The sequence below is a fragment of the Odocoileus virginianus genome, chromosome 33 (genome assembly GCF_023699985.2).
Source record: "Odocoileus virginianus isolate 20LAN1187 ecotype Illinois chromosome 33, Ovbor_1.2, whole genome shotgun sequence".
Classification (NCBI taxonomy): domain Eukaryota; kingdom Metazoa; phylum Chordata; class Mammalia; order Artiodactyla; family Cervidae; genus Odocoileus; species Odocoileus virginianus.
In genome coordinates, this window is record NC_069706.1 from 181,825 (window position 1) to 198,609 (window position 16,785).

Consider the following 16,785-nt stretch of genomic DNA (forward strand, 5'->3'; position numbering starts at 1 on the left):
ACAACACCAACACTGGAAAAGTGGGAAAGGGAGCAAGCCTCTCTCGGGGGGCTGCTCAGCCCAGAACTGGAGAGCTGATCGGTCTCAGGGAACTTCAACATGTGGATGGACTCTAAACACAAACCTAATCTCTCCAATCAGGGTCTTGTCAGAACCAGTAACCCTTTTCCCTGAGACCCTATATAAAGAACTCCAGTCCTTCCAGGACAGGGAGCCTGAGCAAAGAACCCTCACTTTTGACACCACTTGGGATAGATATCGGGCCCCAGCAAACAAACCACCACCTCCCAGACAGAAGCCCAGGAAAGTTGCCAGGTTCAAGAAGCTGCTTCAGACTCTAAGATTTGGGAAATCTACACCAGTTGCTAGCTCAGCTTCTGGGGAGGATGTTGGGGTCCCATGGAAAATAAGTGCAGAGCGTTGACACCCTTTCCGACCACCGGGAGGTACCTAGAAAATGACCCACTCCCACCCTTCAGGGAGTTACCTGGCCATGGCGAGTCTCCCCCAGCCCTCAAGCCACAAAACCTGCAAAACTAACCCATAAAGTAGCAAGGGCTTGGGGAGGCAGAACTGCTGGCCCAGCCCATACTGCCTTACCTACTGGTGAGCAAAGACCGGCAGCTAGAGTAGCAAGCCACAAAGGAGGGGGTCTAGGCAACAGGATCCCCTCGACTACCCTACAGCTTTCTCCTAACCTTGAAGCAGCCATGATGACGGGCCTAGAAAACCCGCACACCTCGCTCCACACGACAGACAGCTTAGTCCTCAGAATCACTGCCATGAAGAGCAACAGGGTCTGTCTCGAGAAAGTACAACAAAGGAAACTCTTGACAAAACTGGGAATGGGCCTGGAGAAAATGAGAGCTTTGAGGTCTCTGCCACCTTCCCCGAAAGGAAAGAGTTCATGCAAGTAGGAAAGGCAGGGTCCTTCCCTGCTTTGTGTTCCTGGCTAAGCTCAAGACAGAAAATCCCCTGGATTTTCAGCATCAGTATGTATCCAAGGGTCCCACCAGCACATGCTCCCCAACCAGGGTCAGCCTCTGGCATGTGAAATGCCAAAGAAATTGCCTTCTAGTGCAATCCCCACCGACCTCAACCCAACGCAAAGGGCATCTGCCTGTGTTTTCCACCTCTCCTCAGAGAAGAGGATCCTAGCAGAGCACTCAAGGTACAGTCAGGTGCCAAGAAACACAATGCCACACAGTCTATCAGGCTACAGCATGGACAGCCAACTTCAGATCAGAGAGAGAGAGAGGCTTAGTGTAACAACCAATGTCATTTCAGCAGGAAATTAGAGGGTCAGTAGTGAGAGGGGCTCCTTTGGGCACACCTTCCCAGGGATGTAGTTCCTGTCAGTTGCCTCCTCCTGCAGGAACATGTGTAGGCAGCGTTCGTTCTGAGCTAGTGGATGCCCAGCATCCATCCAATTTATTAGCAATTCTGCTAATAAACTGTTTGAGGCCCTACCTCCTTTCTTCAATAAAGGAATCCTCAAAGACCCTTTTGTCTCCTCGAAAAGGGAGCTGCCATTTCAAGGCTTTCCCATGCAGTGGCGGGACTATTAACACAATCTTTCTCTCTTGCTCCAGCTCATTTTTAGTCACTCAAAGTCCCTGCAGCACCATCATGCACAGGACTCCTTCAGTTTGAAAACAAGTAGTTTTGTCCACATGCAAATTTCATAGGTGGTTAAAGCGAGCACAGCCCACGCCTACCGTCTGTGGATTAAAGATGTTGATCTCCAGAAAGTTACTTGGCAGCCTATAAGCGTTGGTCAGTTCCTGCAGCTTCAAGTTAAGGGTCTGGGTGTTAGCTACTGCCATGTCTGACATCTTTCCAAAGGAGAGACCTGGACCGGGGGCTTCATTGTGGTTTTGATTTGCATTTCACAAACAAGTCACGAAGTTGAGCATCTTTTCATGTGTTATTCTTTTTTTTTGGATAAAGTCTATTCAAGTCCCTGTTCATTTTTCATTGGGTTGTTTCTTTTTGTTGTTGAGTTGTAAGAGTTATTTCTACATTCTGGATACAGTTCTTTATCAGATATGTGGTTTGCAAATATTTTCTCCCATTCTGTGAGTTGCCCTTTCACTGTCAATAGGTTTTAACCTGACCTAATCAAGTCTTTTGATTTGACTTCCAGGGTACAGGAAACACATGGACAAAGGAACCAGCTAAATAACACCACAGGGAAACTATCAGAGCAACCCAAAAATGGAATATTCTACAATCAGCTGGCCTGAACTGTTCTGCAGTCATTGATAAGGAACAGCGGGTATGGGGTGGGGAGCTTCTGGAAGGAAAAAATGAATAGGCAACTGAAAGCTACATAAGAACCTGGGTCAGATCCCAACCTGAACAAACTGAGCAAGTGTGGGGGATGAACAGGGAATTTCAGTGCAAAGAGAAGTTGTTGGTTCACTTAGATTGAGGATAGGCTTGTGGTTATTTATATAGAAGGACCTCCTTATTCTAGGAGACTTGTGCTCAAGTTTACACAGAGACATGATGTCATCACATGTGTCCATAGTGTTTGGAAGAAAAATAAAACACATTGAGACATATCCCCATATACACTGACAACACAAATGTTAGCGATGATTGGTCCCGGTGGAGGGACCGCAGCAGCTCAGCATACTGCTCGCTATGTGCCAGACCTGACCTCAGCGTGCTCCCCACCTGTCACTCCACCCCACCGCTGGCCTTTTTGTCTCTCAGACGATGACAGAGACCTGGGCCCTCTCAGGCCCTTGCACCTGGCACCACTCACTCTCTTTCCCAAACATCTTGTGGTTGATTCTCCCAGCTCCTTCAAATACTTGCTCAGAATCCCCATCTCAGCTCCACCTTCCCCGGAGCCTTATCTAAAAGTGTAACCCCTCTGAGCTCCTCTTACACCACTTCCCTGCTCTCTCCTTTCTGATGGCAATGCCACCTGTCTCTCTCTAGCCAGAGACCACCTGAAACACGGCCACGGCCAAACAGAGTTGGGCCTGTTAACTCACGGCCACAGAGAAGACCACGGCCGTGGGGAGCCCTGTATCTGAGTCAGAAGACTGAGCCTGGGCTCAAGGAAGCAGGCTAGCTCTGGACTGAACCGGGAGGTGGGAATCATCCTACAATCGAATGTCTCAGTAATTCTCATCCTGAAGATGAGCAATACTGTGACTGACAGAAAAGCTGCAGCTGCTCATCAGCCAGCACGGGGATGTTCTCTTGGTGGGAGTGGCCCCTGTTTTCTCTGTCTGGACAGTGCTTTTCTGCCTGGAGCATTGCAGTTACAGTGGCCAAGTCTGATGTCATGTTCCACAGGAGTGCACAGGCGTCATGGAGAAAACCCAGGTGTCCAGGGCGACCCTTCTCCTTCTCACGGCATGTTTACCTGGTGCCCTCATCCTGTTCTGCACACCTTCCTCAGCAGGAGTGTCTTCTTGCCCTGGGCGGGGCACCCAGCAGTTAGCAGTGGTCTGGCACTGGTTAGAAGGTCATACATCACCCAAGAGGAATGCATGGAGCTTCTGGGCCTTCACAAGCTTGCCGAAGGCAGCGCCTGCTGCTCACCTGCCTTTAGGGTCTGGTCAGGGCTGCAGACCCTCTCTTAAATGAGATACCTCCTTCCCTTCCTCCAGGGAGGACTCTGACCAGAGGGACTGCTGCCCAAAAGCATGGCTGTAGGATGTGGACCCATGCACCTCACTGTCCTGGAGTTCCTAGGGGCTGGGTCTCAGGCCTCAGCGGAGGGGAGCGGCCTGAGTCTGAGGAGTCTCTTCCCTGAGGCCCGGGCCTCGGCCCCAGTGGATTTTGTGACCATAGCTGCATCCCCGCTCTCTAGGCTTCAGCTTCTCCATGGGGCCAGGAGACTCCGGAACCCTTCACGTTCCAAAGAACTGGCACCGTTTGTGCTGGTGGGCCTGCTGTTCTGTGAGGACAGAGGCCAGCCCCCTCGTCCACCTTCGGGCAGGCCCCAGCCAGCCATCCTTGACCCCCAGCCCCAAGCCCAGCTCAACCAGGAGCAGGGCAGACAGCAGCATTCGCTCGGGGAGACGGCGTCAGTGCATGCATGGGGCTGAGGCACAAGACCCCTGGGTCACTAGATAGTTCTTTGCGGGGAGCCAGCTCTGGGCTCCTGACTGTCCAGGAGGCTTCACAGACCAGGAAACAAAACCAAAACAAACAAAAAAACCAAAACAAAATTCCCTTCCTTTCTGAGCTTACATTCTAGTGGGTAATAAACACATGTTTTTCTGTGGAAAAAAAGAAAAGTGTAGCAAGTTGGAGACTGGACAGGCCAGGTGGGGGAGTTGCAATTGTAAATGGGGTGGTCACTGTGGGCCTAGTAACACGGTGACAATGAAGGAGGACCTTCCCGGAGGGAGGCCTGGGGAGGATGGAGCAGGCTAGAAGCGGGGCAGCGCAGGGCCTGGAGGAGGACAGAGGAGGGAGGCAGAGCCGGGGGCTTCCCTCACAGAGGGTCGGAAGCCACAGCAGGGCTCGGGTGAGAAATGACGGTTGGAGAGGCCTGGGGTCACTGATCTGAACCTCAGGAAGGAAGGATGGAGCAGCTATCTACAGGAGGGACGGGAGGCAGGGGAAGGGATGTGAGCCTGGGAGCGGGTGGGGGTGTCTCAGGGCACAGGTGGAGGTCAGTGCCACCAAGTGGACTAAGGGCAGACGGAGGAGGGTTAGAATGGGGACGGAGCCAGGGCCCTCACCCCCCTCCACTAAAATCAACTCCCTAGGCACAAGTTTGTGGGGTCAGGACACAGACTACCCTGGAGAAGAATGAAAGGCAAGAAAACACTGGGGCAAAGCACGTCTGTGCACCACCTGACAAATGCTGAGAGAGGGGAGCAGTCAGTAACAGCCCCAGCCCAGAAGGAGAGGCTCTTACCTCCTGCCCTCAGGCCCTCCCTGGATTCATCCCAGCCCCTCTCGGCCTGCAGGCCCCCTGCCCCGGCCTGAGTTTCTGGGGGCTGAAGGCTGGGGTCCTGCAACCAGGTTCTAATCCAGTCTGACTTCTTTGCCTGCTCCTCCCCCTGTCACCTCCCACACCCACACAGGTCCACCGCACTCCTGTTTACACCTGGCACCCTCCACTCTGGCTGGAGACTCCCCTGCTGGAGAATTCCCAAGACGAGGAGAGGGACTGGCAGTCTCCTGTGGTCCCTGCCCTTCCCAGCCTGGAGCCCAAACATCACCCTGTCCCCACCGATCCCCTTCCTGGGCCTGAAAGGAAATGGTTTCTGCTGAACTTGACCTCCTCACGGTGACTGCCACTGCACCGGGCTGCAAACGGCACCCACGGGGAGGCTCAGGTGGCTAAGCTTGGGACTGAAGTCTAAGCTTCAGAGCGAGCTTCCCAGGCAGTTGCTTCAAGTTCACCCTCGGGGCCAGCTGTGCTGGGCACACTCTTGCTGGACCGAGGGACTAAGAAGGAAGAGAAAAGCATCAATACACTGGTGGGATTTCCGGGAAGTCAGCTAAACAAAGAGATACACAAGGGTGAGTGGCGACCCAGAAGTCTGTGTTCTTCCTCTGTGTTGTTGGTAGGAACAGGAATCCTGGCTGTTAGGGAGCATCTGAGGACACGACGCTGGCGGGGCCCCTTAAGTTGGCGGGGAGCGGCCTGCACATGCGCTGTCCGCGGCGCGGGGTTGTCCCTCCACTGGTAGCTCACTCCCAGGAAATACATAAAGAAAGGTCACCTGTGCAGGTGAGGTGGACAGAAGGGAGCTTTCGCTTTTTAAGCTGTGCTTTTTCCAAGGCTGCTGTTACAAATAATGCGTATAATTTGCAATTTTTAAAAATATTATCTGAAATACATGCAGAAAACATGTGTTAAAAAAAAATGTAGAAAGAAGACCCTGAGTGTGTGAGGACAGTGCATGTGTGTCTGGAGATTGATCGTATGTGTGTCCAAAAAAAAAAAAAACAAAAAACAAGTTACAAAAATACACCCTGAATCCATTTGAACACTGAAAAGGAATAAACAGATTCTAATTGTCATGTGGGAAAATGCTCGTCCGCCCCAGGTAATAAAACCAGGTGTCCCTACACACATTATTAATACCACCAACAATTAAGAGTTGAAACTGGCCAGCACGTGAACATGGACTCCCTCGGGACAGCGCTGTGGATGGGGTGTGGAAGGGGGTCAGCCCCTTCTCTAAGCACCCTTGGTGCTTCCTCTGCGGCAATGGACAGGGGACTGGGGGGACACATGACCGGAGTAACACCCCAGAGGACCAAGGCCTGGGCTCTGGGATGGGGGAACCCCTGGCTCAACACAGAGACTGGGGCATGGTGCCAGGCCACCCACAGCTCAGCTCCACCTCATGGCACCTGGTGGTTCCAGGAACGTGTGCTCAGGAGGAAGCCCAGTGAAAACATGCAAAACCGAGCAAGCTAGAACTCCTGCAAACCCCATTACCTGGGGACAATTGTTTTACCAGTTTGCTGCCTTCTATCCATCCCTTCCTTCTATTTAAATAATATCTGGGGGACTTCCCTGGTGGTCCAGTGTCTAAGACAACATGCTCCCAATGCAGGGGGCCCAGGTGTGATCCCTTGTCAGAGAACTAGATCCGACATGCCACAACTAAAGATCCCATGTGCTGCAACTAAGACCTGACCACAGTCAAATAGAAATATACCTATATATACTACAAAGAGATACCACCTCACCCTGGTCAGAATGGCCATCATTTAAAAGTCTACAAATAAATACTGAAGAGAGTAGAGAAAAGAGAACTCTCCCTCACTGCTGGTGGGAATGCAGGTTGGTGCAGCCACGATGGAAAACAGTATGCAGGCTCCTCAGAAAGCTAAACATGGATTACCATATGATACAGCAATCCCATTCCTGGGCATATATCCAGACAAAACTATAATTCATAAAGATACATGCACTCCTATGTTCATAGCAGCACTATTCACAATAGCCAAGACATGGCTCCACAGGGACAGGATGACCATTGACAGAGGAATAGATAAAGAAAATGTGGTATAAACATACAATGGAATACTACTCAGCCATAAAAAGAACAAAATAATGCCATTTGAAGCAACATAGATGCAACTAGAGATTACAATGCTAAATAAAGTAAGTCAGACAGAGAAAGATAAATAGCATATGATGTCACTTATATGTGGATTCTAAAATATGCCACAAACAAACCTATCCTGGAAAATGAAACAGACTCATAAACAGAGGACAGACTTGTGGTTCTCAAGTGGGAGAAAGGAACGGGGAAGGATGGATTGGTAGATACAAACTATTACGTACGGAATGGATAAACAACAAGTCGTACTACACAGCACAGGGAACTATATACAATCTCTTGGGGTAAATCATAATGAAAAAGAATATAAACAAGAATGTACATGTGTGTATCACTGAGTCACTTTGCCGTGCAGCAGAAATTAACAGACCATTTTAAACCAACCATGTGCTGCGCTGTACTTAGTCGCTCAGTCATGTCCAACTCTTTGTGACCCCATGGTCTTTAGCTTGGGATGTTCCTCTGTCCATGGAGATTCTCCAGGCAAGAATACTGGAGTGGGTTGCTATGCCCTCCTCCAGGGGATCGTCCCAACCCAGGGATCAAACCTGGGTCTCCCGCTTTGTAGGTGAATTCTTTACCATCTGAGCCACCAGGGAAGCCCAAGAATACTGGAGTGGATAACCTATCCCTTCTCCAGAGGATCTTCCTGACCAAGGAATCAAATCAGGGTCTCCTGCATTGCAGGCAGATTATTTACCAGCTGAGCTATGAGGGAAGCCCAAATTAATTGTGGTATATCCAGTTTCTTTCCCTTCTTATTAAAAAATTCTATCTTTCAAAAGAGATGTGCTTATAAGGAAATGTTTATAGGAATTAAAATTTTTTAATCAAGCTATAATCTGTTTAATCTAAAATACATATATAAAAATGTACTCTTTGTAAGAACAAGGAACCCATGAAGCACATAGAAATGGTTGCTTTGGGGAGGAGGGGATAAGCTAAGAGGGTAAAGGGAAATGAATGTATAAAGCAGGTGAGGACACCAGCTGGGATGGAAACCTGGGAGGGAAAACCATGGGTTTCTCTGCCCCAGGCACTGCATGAAGGGCACGCCCTCCCCAGGGTGACAGCGTGCAGAGGCCCCCCCTCCCAGGCATCTGGGGTCCTGTGGGTGGAGGAGACCTCAGAAGGAGCCTCAGCTGGGTAAGGAGCGGGCTACAGCAAAGGCTGTTTACTGTTACTCCCACCTTGACACCTGGCTTCACTTTTCTCATCAGGTGGAGCCGCAGAAACTTAAAATAAGAACAGAGCGCTTCTGGGAGGGACGCCCCCCAGGTCATCCTCCCCTCAGAGGGACAGGCAGGTCAGGGACAATCGTTATGGAGGCTGGGCCCTGGACTGAGCGGACACACGGACCCTTGACCAGGCCAGGGCCCTTATCTGGCCAGGGCAGCCGAAGTGACAGCCCCTCAGCCATCAAGCCCACCAGGCCCTGACCACTTGCTGCCACTGGAAATGATAAGAAACTCACCCCATTGCCCCCTCCCTTCTCCCAGTGATGACCCTGGCCCCAGCCCTGGTTCCACATAAGGGGACCCTGGGGGCTGAGCATCACCAACACCAGTTCTCAGCGCGCCCAGCTCCCGCTCAGCCGCCACCAGGTCTCTGACCAGAGCTGAGAGGACCATCATCCTGTCCCTGTGGAGCAAGATCTCCACACGGGCGGACGCCATTGGCACCGAGACCCTGGAGAGGTGAGCACCAGGTGGGCTGGGGTGGAGCCTGGAGGGGACGTGTGGGTCAGTGAGGTCAGGGGTCAGTGAGAACAGGGGTCAGTGATGAGGGTGAGTGAGGAGGGGAGAGTGAGGAGGGGTCAGTGAGGATGGTCAGTGAGGTGGTCAGTGAGGAAGGTCAGTGAGCATGAGCAGGTGAGGAGTGTCTCGGTGGTCAGAAGCAAGAGGAGGTGATGGGGGCGGTCTGAGGGTCACCTGTGTCTCTCGGGGCCCCGGGGGCGGGGCGAGGTCTCGGTGGGCGGGGCTACTTCCTGAGCCGGTGTCCCAGGGCGGGGCGAGGTGGTATCTAGGTGGGGCGGGGTTTGGGCGGGGCGAGGCCCCGGAGGCGGAGCTTCGTCCAGGCCGTCTTCGCTGACCGCCCTCCCTTCCGCCTGTCTACTGGTTACGTTGTCTTCGCACATCCCCGCCGATTTCACGGCCGACGCGCACGCCGCCTGGGACAAGTTCCTGTCCATCGTGTCCGGCGTCCTGACGGAGAAGTACCGCTGAGGCCGCCGCAGGACCCCTAGAACATTCTTCGAGCCCTCCTCTTCCCCTGCACCCTATTAGTGTTCCATAGGGACCCCCAATAAATGGATGAGGATGGAAGGAGCCTGGTCGTGCGTTCTCAGTATTGGGGGAAAGAGGGGAGAGTGACGGGAGAGAATGGGGACTTGGCAGGAACGCACCGCACCACGGTGTCACCCCCAGCTTGGAGTAACTCCAAGGGGCGCTTTGAACCGGTCCTTGACCTGCAGAACACAGAGTCGCGACCGGAAGGAGCAGGGCAGCCCAGGACGGCCCACGCCGCGTTCTCGGGTCAGACCTGCACTGGGACTTCTGTCCCAACCCACGTCACCCAGCCTGTGGCTTCACTCAATGCGTCGGGACTCAGAGTACTTCCCTCAGAGCCTGTCATCCCAGCTCACCGCTGCGAGGAACCCTGAAACCTTCTGGCCCCTCGGATTAAAGGGGCTCCCTGCCCCATGCGCTTTCTCCCTGTCCCTCCATCGCTCTGTCTGGCGGAGCAGTAACTTTGCCTTCAGGGGAATATTGCAGACCCCTTTAAAGTCTGCAGCAAAGGCACCCACACACGGCGTGATTTAGTTTCTCCGCGGTGAGGAGGACCTGGGTTGGCCACCTGGGTCGCCAGGTTCCAGCCGCGCTCCTGAAGATAAGGGCGGGCGGGGCGCCAGGGGAGGCCGCTATAAGGAGGCTGGGGCGGCGGGCGCGGTCCCTAAAGCACACCACGCCAGCGCCATGCTCAGCGTCCAAGAGCGCGCCCACATAGCACAAGTCTGGGACCTGATCGCCGGCCAAGAGGCGCTCTTCGGGGCGGAGCTGCTACGCAGGTGGGTTGGGCGGGGTCTCCAGAATCGCTGGGAGGAGGAGACCAGGGGGCTGGGCCTGAGTCCTGGGTGGAGGGCGAGTCTGAGCGGGTTTTCCCACGATCTGGGCAGCGCAGACGCTGGAGGGACCGTCCTCCCCACATCCCTGCTCCCACAGGCTCTTCACTGTGTACCCTAGCACCAAGGTCTACTTCAGACACCTGGGTGACCACCCAGACGAGGTGCAGCTGCTGAACCACGGTCAACGCATGCTCCAGGCAGTGGGCGTGGCCGTGCAGTACATGGACAACCTGCGCGCAGTTCTGAGCCCGCTCGCCGACCTGCACGCACAAGTGCTGCGCGTGGACCCCACCAACTTCCCAGTGAGCCACCAGGGCGCAGCAGGGCTCGCGGCGCAGCCCGTCGCGGGGAGTGGTTGGGGGCGGGGAGGGGGAGGTGTTCGGGGGAGGCACTAGCGAGGACAGGGCCCTTCTCACTGGCCTCTTCTCCGGCAGCTGGTGATCCAGTGTTTCCAGGTGGTGCTGGCCTCCCACCTGCAGGGCGAGTTCACGGTGGAGATGCAGGCGGCGTGGGATAAGTTCCTGACGGGCATAGCTGTGGTGCTGACGGAGAAGTATCGCTGAGTTCCGTGCCCTGCGGGTCTAGGTCTGCGAAATTCAATAAACAGGCCTCAGTAGGCTGGAACCTGCGCACGTGTGGTCTTTAGGGAGCAGACGGACTGACCTCAAAGTCGCCAGGTGGAGAAGCTCCGGGTCCTGAGGGGAGACTCCCGGAACCGTAGGGTGCGACCCAGAATCTTTGCTGACAGTGGAACCGGGGGCCCAGGTGGGGGGCCTCTGGCATTCAGCAAAGCCTGAATGAGGACATTTCCTGGGCTGACAGTCCTGGGTCTAGAACACGCCTGGCACCCTGAAACAGCTGCCCTCCTGGGGCAGCGGCATGTGCTGGGCCCATAGCATGCTCACTTTTGGCATCGTGGCTGCCAGACCGTTTGCTAAGCACGTCCTCATTCACTCTCATTCATCTCCATCACTACCTCCCTCAGGAACTGCAAGTGTCAATCTTCTCTAACACACAGTAGTGGGCACCAGAGACCTGCGGCCAAGTTTCTGGCCTGAGGTCAAACAGACTTGGTGGCCCAGGGCCCTCACCTCTGTTCCTCCCCCATTTCCTCCTCCAACTCCAGTGCCCAGCCTGAGGCTGCCTGGCCCTCGTCCGAATTAATCCCTTCCTCTGAATCTCCTGGGGCAGGGAGTGGGGTAGGTGGACACATTCCTAGTCCACATAGACATACTGTGTGACACTAGGCATATCCCTAAGCAATCTGAGCCTAAGCAATCTAACCCGAGCGAAAAATCCCCAACTTCGCTGGGTCTTTGAAGTGATATTTGAAATAATAATCCTAAGGAAGGCTGGTTGCCTGGCAGGCCCAAGTGTACCCAACCCCCACTCCAGTTCCAGCACTCTGGCTCAGTCTCCGTGGTCCCTGGGCCATAGCGCCCCATCTTACACACACACACACACACACACACACTGTCAATCTCTCCTCTGCAGCACTGGGGCACAGATCTTAGCGATCAGTCCAGAGCCTTTGCAAAGACAACAGCCCAATCCTCCAAGCTCTCCAAACTCTGAATGAGGATGGTTCCCTGGATGACAGTATGTGCAGGGCTGGACAGTCAGTGACCAAGTTCGAAGGAGGATGCTGGACACTAACCCCTCACCCAGACTGGGCAGAACCCCCCTCGGTCCATGCCCTTTAGTGAGAAAGCAGCTTGCTTCACTTCGAAAAAGATTGTGGTCCTCTCCCAGACTGGCAAATGGAAACCTCGATGCTGCCCCAACGCAGTACAAACTCGGTTCCAGGGGGTTTGGGTGGCTCAGAAAAGTGTGTGAACCGTTCGACCCACAGCACCAGGGTAGAAGGTACCATAAATAGCTGGATTGCAGCCAAAGCGGGACAGGGCAGGGGCCTCCCTGGGACCACAACACCCCACACCCTCTCCAGATCCACCTTTCCAGGCCGGCACCTCCTGGCCCCGCGCCAGCCAATGAGCGCAGCGCGGGCGGGCGTGCCCCTGGCGCCGGGCGCATAAAGGCTCGCGCACTCGCCGCTCCGCACTCTTCTGGTCCCGACCCAGACTCAGAGAGAACCCACCATGGTGCTGTCTGCCGCCGACAAGTCCAATGTCAAGGCCGCCTGGGGCAAGGTTGGCGGCAACGCTCCAGCTTTTGGCGCAGAGGCCCTGGAGAGGTGAGCACCACACCTGCCCCGCGGGGATCGGGCCGCACGCCGGGCGCGTCCTTGTCCCGGGCCGCCCGGCCTAAGCCCGGTTCTCCTGCCTCTTCACCCAGGATGTTCCTGAGCTTCCCCACCACCAAGACCTACTTCCCCCACTTTGACCTGAGCCACGGCTCCGCCCAGGTCAAGGCCCACGGCGAGAAGGTGGCCAACGCACTGACCAAAGCGGTGGGCCACCTGGACGATCTGCCCGGTACCCTGTCTGATCTGAGTGACCTGCACGCTCACAAGCTGCGTGTGGACCCGGTCAACTTCAAGGTGAGCTCGTGGGCCGGGCCGGGACAGATCTGGGCTAGCGGGGCAGAGAATGAGGCGGTGCCCCCACCCAGCCCCCGCCCCCCTGACGTCTCCTCTCTCGGCAGCTTCTGAGCCACACCCTGCTGGTGACCCTGGCCTCCCACCTCCCCAATGATTTCACCCCCGCGGTCCACGCCTCCCTGGACAAGTTCTTGGCCAACGTGAGCACCGTGCTGACCTCCAAATACCGTTAAGCTGGAGCCTCGGCGACCCCCACCCTGGCCTGGAGCCCCCTTGCGCTCTGCGCACTCTCACCTCCTGATCTTTGAATAAAGTCTGAGTGGGCTGCAGTGTCTGTAGCCTCGGGTCTCTGTGTCCGCGAACCGGCGGGGGTGGGCGTGATTCTCAGTCTCTAGGAGTGGGAGGGTGGAGGAGGGTGGAGGAGGGTGGAGAGCTAAGGCTGAGGGTCCCAGAATCTGCTGAACCAAGTTCCCGTCCTGGGAAGACGTCCAAGAGTTCTCTCTGAGGTTGGGAGTGCTGAAATGGCCACCCTGTTTTGAAATTTTTCTGGTCCCCCTTAAACATAGTTAGATGAAAACAAAAAACAAACCACACAAATAGGCTTTTCCTGGTGCAAAAGTAGGGGCAGGACAACCTCCAGGAGATCCCATCTCCCCCTTCAGAGACAAAGGGTGTTGGAACAGGGATCGAGCCCCAGGCACCCTGTCCTGGGTCAAGGGAACTCTCTGAGGCGTTGTGGGGGAGGGGCAGTCAGGGAGAAGAGGGGCCTCGAGCTCACTGCAGCCTTCAGCAGGCTCCTCGCTCCCTTGTCGCTGTAGTCTGCGAAGCTCACCGTGCACCCAGGACTGCGTTCCCCGGCCTCTAAGCCCCCTCCCCCCATCCAGGCTCCTGGGGTCTCCTGGCAGTTCTGCCTTGGTCCTGTGAGCAACCTTCAGAAAGGCCCCTGGACTCCACACTGGAACCTCGAACACCCCACCCACCCTGTAGCCCTTAGGGACCCCCAGTCAGCGCCTCCAGCCCAGCCCCCATCTTCAGGGCAACTCTGCACTGGATAAAAGGTGAGGAGGGTGGCAGGGCCACTGATGATCACGTTCTTTCTGGGCAAGGACCTCTAACAGCTGAAGAGTTACTTCCCCTCTCACCACGCACTCTTCCACTGTCCCACAGCCCCCTTCACTTTTATTTAAATGTAAAAACTAAATAAAAAATTAAAATCCACCTATGTTTTCACAAGGGACTTCCCCAGCGGCTCAGTGGGTTAAAAAAAAAAAAAAAACAAATTCTGCCTGCAAAGCAGGAGACGCAGGTTCCATCCGTGGGTGGAGAAGATCCCCTGGAGGAGTAAATGGCAACCCACTCCGGTATTCTTGCAGGAAAATCCCATGGACAGAGGGCCCTGGCGGGCTACAGTCCGTGGGGTCGCAAAAGACTTGGACATGACTGAGCGACTAAACAACAATAACAATGTTTTCACCATGTGCACCTTTTTTATGTTATTCAAAAGAGTAAGAGAATCCCTCCATCCTGTCTCCCCAACCCCCGCAGAAACAGCCAAGGTTCAAAGTCTGGGACTGAGCCCACTGGCTCCTATTCTGTGCTGAGGGGATGCAGTTATGTCTATAACTGTACTTCCCTCCCCCCCCAAAAAAAATATCATTCTACCTTAAATATTTTTTTCCTTCAACTTGCTCTTCTCACTGATCTGTGTCTCCTCTACCTGTTTTCTGGCTAATTCATTCAGTTCTGTCTCGCTTATTTCCATATTCCTGTTAATTTTCTGGTAGAATCCTTTGTCAATTGTTCTCATAAGTCATTTGTCTTTTCCTTATATCTATGCTGGAGGTCTTCCTATATTATGAATTTAAGACATCGGCTGAGAAACGTTCCTCAAGTCTTGCCTTAAAAGGGCCAGGGCTGCAGTAACCAGCACCCAGGGAGAGGAGACTTGAATCCGGAGCTCCTTGCAAATTCTGTAACCCACTCTCAGTATCTGTTCCTTCCAAGACTGCCATTCAGTTGCACTCAAAAACTCTCTGCGGAAAGAAAGGAATCTGGAAGCACCAAGGTTAAAGAGGAACAGGAGAGTTGGACGGGAGTGGGGGTGGGGAGGAATTAGCTGATTACATGTGAATGATGAGTCAAGTGTGTTATGTCCAGCTCCCTCTGGCATGGACTAGGCGCACTCAATCGCCCATTCATTCACTGATACTGCACAAGTTTAAAGTGCCGAGAGTGTGCCAAGCCTAGGTCCGGTGCGGGTAGCACGGGCTGACTTACTCCATTTCGTTCTCAAGACAGCGCAGCCTGGAGCTGGCAGACTCTTAGAGGATGCAGGAGCGGGCACCCACCCAGCTCCACAATCCCGCCCCGCCACCTGGCGCGAGGCTACCACTTCCCGGGAAGGTGGACGCAGCGGGCGGGAAGCAGACGGTGGAAGCAAGAACCCCCGGTCAGAGTCTCCAGGTCTCCGTGGATGGGTGAGGGAAGCACCCACCGCCCTGCCGGGCGCAGGTCGGGCGCCGCGCGCCCCCTTTGGTCCAGGTCCGGCTGCACCGCGCCAGCCAATGAGCGCAGCGCGGGCGGGCGTGCCCCTGGCGCCGGGCGCATAAAGGCTCGCGCACTCGCCGCCCCGCACTCTTCTGGTCCCGACCCAGACTCAGAGAGAACCCACCATGGTGCTGTCTGCCACCGACAAGTCCAATGTCAAGGCCGCCTGGGGCAAGGTTGGCGGCAACGCTCCAGCTTATGGCGCAGAGGCCCTGGAGAGGTGAGCACCGCACCTGCCCCGCGGGGATCGGGCCGCACGCCGGGGTGCGTCCTTGTCCCGGGCCGCCCAGCCTAAGCCCGGTTCTCCTGCCTCTTCACCCAGGATGTTCCTGAGCTTCCCCACCACCAAGACCTACTTCCCCCACTTTGACCTGAGCCACGGCTCCGCCCAGGTCAAGGCCCACGGCGAGAAGGTGGCCAACGCGCTGACCAAAGCGGTGGGCCACCTGGACGATCTGCCCGGTACCCTGTCTGATCTGAGTGACCTGCACGCTCACAAGCTGCGTGTGGACCCGGTCAACTTCAAGGTGAGCTCGCGGGCCGGGCCGGGACAGATCTGGGCTAGCGGGCAGAGTATGCGGCGGCGCCCCCACCCAGCCCCTGCCCCCCTGACGTCTCCTCTCTCGGCAGCTTCTGAGCCACACCCTGCTGGTGACCCTGGCCTCCCACCTCCCCAATGATTTCACCCCCGCGGTCCACGCCTCCCTGGACAAGTTCTTGGCCAACGTGAGCACCGTGCTGACCTCCAAATACCGTTAAGCTGGAGCCTCGGCGACCCCCACCCTGGCCTGGAGCCCCCTTGCGCTCTGCGCACTCTCACCTCCTGATCTTTGAATAAAGTCTGAGTGGGCTGCAGTGTCTGTAGCCTCGGGTCTCTGTGTCCGCGAACCGGCGGGGGTGGTTCTCATTGCCTAGGACCAAGGAGTCTCAGGCAGAGAGAGAGAAGGGGAAAACAGGACAGAGGGGTGTGGGTGGAGCCCGTCCCACGGCCACTGCCTGGGATTCTCTGGGCAGCCCTCACCCTCAACCTGGAGTGATTTCTGAGTACAGTCGCCCTTCCCTGAATTCATTCCAGAGCCTTGCATATTCATCACGGAGTTTACTCAAATAATCAATTTGTTGGCAGACCTCCAGGCAGGACTTGGAGCTCTCCCCAGCTGCTCCCAGAGCTGGGTGGTGGGGAGAACACAGAAGTCATCTGGGTCCCTCTCTCCCCACCAAGTGTCTAGAGGAAACTAGGGGTGCGTAGTGCCATTGTAGAACCAGGCCAGGTCCTGGAGGCACCTCTGTCACCTGGTACACCCCCCCAGGACACCCACTGGGCCACTGAGGGTCTGAAGGCCTGATGTGGGGGGCCCAACTCAGGATCCACTGCACTGCCCTGAGGCCCACTGACACCACCCCTGCCCCCGCGCTGCTGTGGAGAGGAGAGCCAGGGCAAGGGAGCCTAAACTCAGAAGTGAGGTGCTTTCTTCCCGTGGAGAATGCCCCTAGCACCTGCAGCTTGAGGTGTCCAGTCCTGGCAGTGGTCCAGCCCCAAGCTTTTAGCT

General features: G+C 55.3%; 3 protein-coding genes and 1 pseudogene across 3 annotated transcripts; 3 read left to right on the top strand and 1 right to left on the bottom strand.

The window, feature by feature from the left end:
- Positions 1 to 1,229: 1,229 nt before the first annotated feature.
- Positions 1,230 to 2,156, bottom strand: LOC139032796 (sorting nexin-12-like; annotated as a pseudogene).
- A 7,883-nt stretch (positions 2,157 to 10,039) lies between these two features.
- HBM (hemoglobin subunit mu) lies at positions 10,040 to 10,816 on the top strand. Its single transcript, XM_020900183.2, has 3 exons — positions 10,040 to 10,131; positions 10,286 to 10,490; positions 10,623 to 10,816. Exons 1-3 carry the CDS (start codon positions 10,040 to 10,042, stop codon positions 10,749 to 10,751), a joined length of 426 nt encoding a protein of 141 aa, XP_020755842.2. The 3' UTR covers positions 10,752 to 10,816.
- Positions 10,817 to 12,228: 1,412 nt separating this feature from the next.
- LOC110141305 (hemoglobin subunit alpha) lies at positions 12,229 to 13,017 on the top strand. The gene is made up of 3 exons (XM_020900181.2): positions 12,229 to 12,382; positions 12,484 to 12,688; positions 12,793 to 13,017. Exons 1-3 carry the CDS (start codon positions 12,288 to 12,290, stop codon positions 12,919 to 12,921), a joined length of 429 nt encoding a protein of 142 aa, XP_020755840.1. The 5' UTR covers positions 12,229 to 12,287; the 3' UTR covers positions 12,922 to 13,017.
- A 2,252-nt stretch (positions 13,018 to 15,269) lies between these two features.
- Positions 15,270 to 16,090, top strand: LOC110141307 (hemoglobin subunit alpha). Its single transcript, XM_020900184.2, has 3 exons — positions 15,270 to 15,455; positions 15,558 to 15,762; positions 15,866 to 16,090. Exons 1-3 carry the CDS (start codon positions 15,361 to 15,363, stop codon positions 15,992 to 15,994), a joined length of 429 nt encoding a protein of 142 aa, XP_020755843.2. The 5' UTR covers positions 15,270 to 15,360; the 3' UTR covers positions 15,995 to 16,090.
- Positions 16,091 to 16,785: the final 695 nt, after the last annotated feature.

Coding starts and splice junctions, on each gene's coding strand:
- LOC110141305 (XM_020900181.2), top strand. CDS start 12,288: ATGGTGCTGTCTGCCGCCGACAAGTCCAATGTCAAGGCCGCCTGGGGC. Junction 12,383..12,483: donor GGCGCAGAGGCCCTGGAGAG/GTGAGCACCACA, acceptor CTCTTCACCCAG/GATGTTCCTGAGCTTCCCCA. Junction 12,689..12,792: donor TGGACCCGGTCAACTTCAAG/GTGAGCTCGTGG, acceptor CTCTCTCGGCAG/CTTCTGAGCCACACCCTGCT.
- LOC110141307 (XM_020900184.2), top strand. CDS start 15,361: ATGGTGCTGTCTGCCACCGACAAGTCCAATGTCAAGGCCGCCTGGGGC. Junction 15,456..15,557: donor GGCGCAGAGGCCCTGGAGAG/GTGAGCACCGCA, acceptor CTCTTCACCCAG/GATGTTCCTGAGCTTCCCCA. Junction 15,763..15,865: donor TGGACCCGGTCAACTTCAAG/GTGAGCTCGCGG, acceptor CTCTCTCGGCAG/CTTCTGAGCCACACCCTGCT.
- HBM (XM_020900183.2), top strand. CDS start 10,040: ATGCTCAGCGTCCAAGAGCGCGCCCACATAGCACAAGTCTGGGACCTG. Junction 10,132..10,285: donor GGGGCGGAGCTGCTACGCAG/GTGGGTTGGGCG, acceptor CTGCTCCCACAG/GCTCTTCACTGTGTACCCTA. Junction 10,491..10,622: donor TGGACCCCACCAACTTCCCA/GTGAGCCACCAG, acceptor CTTCTCCGGCAG/CTGGTGATCCAGTGTTTCCA.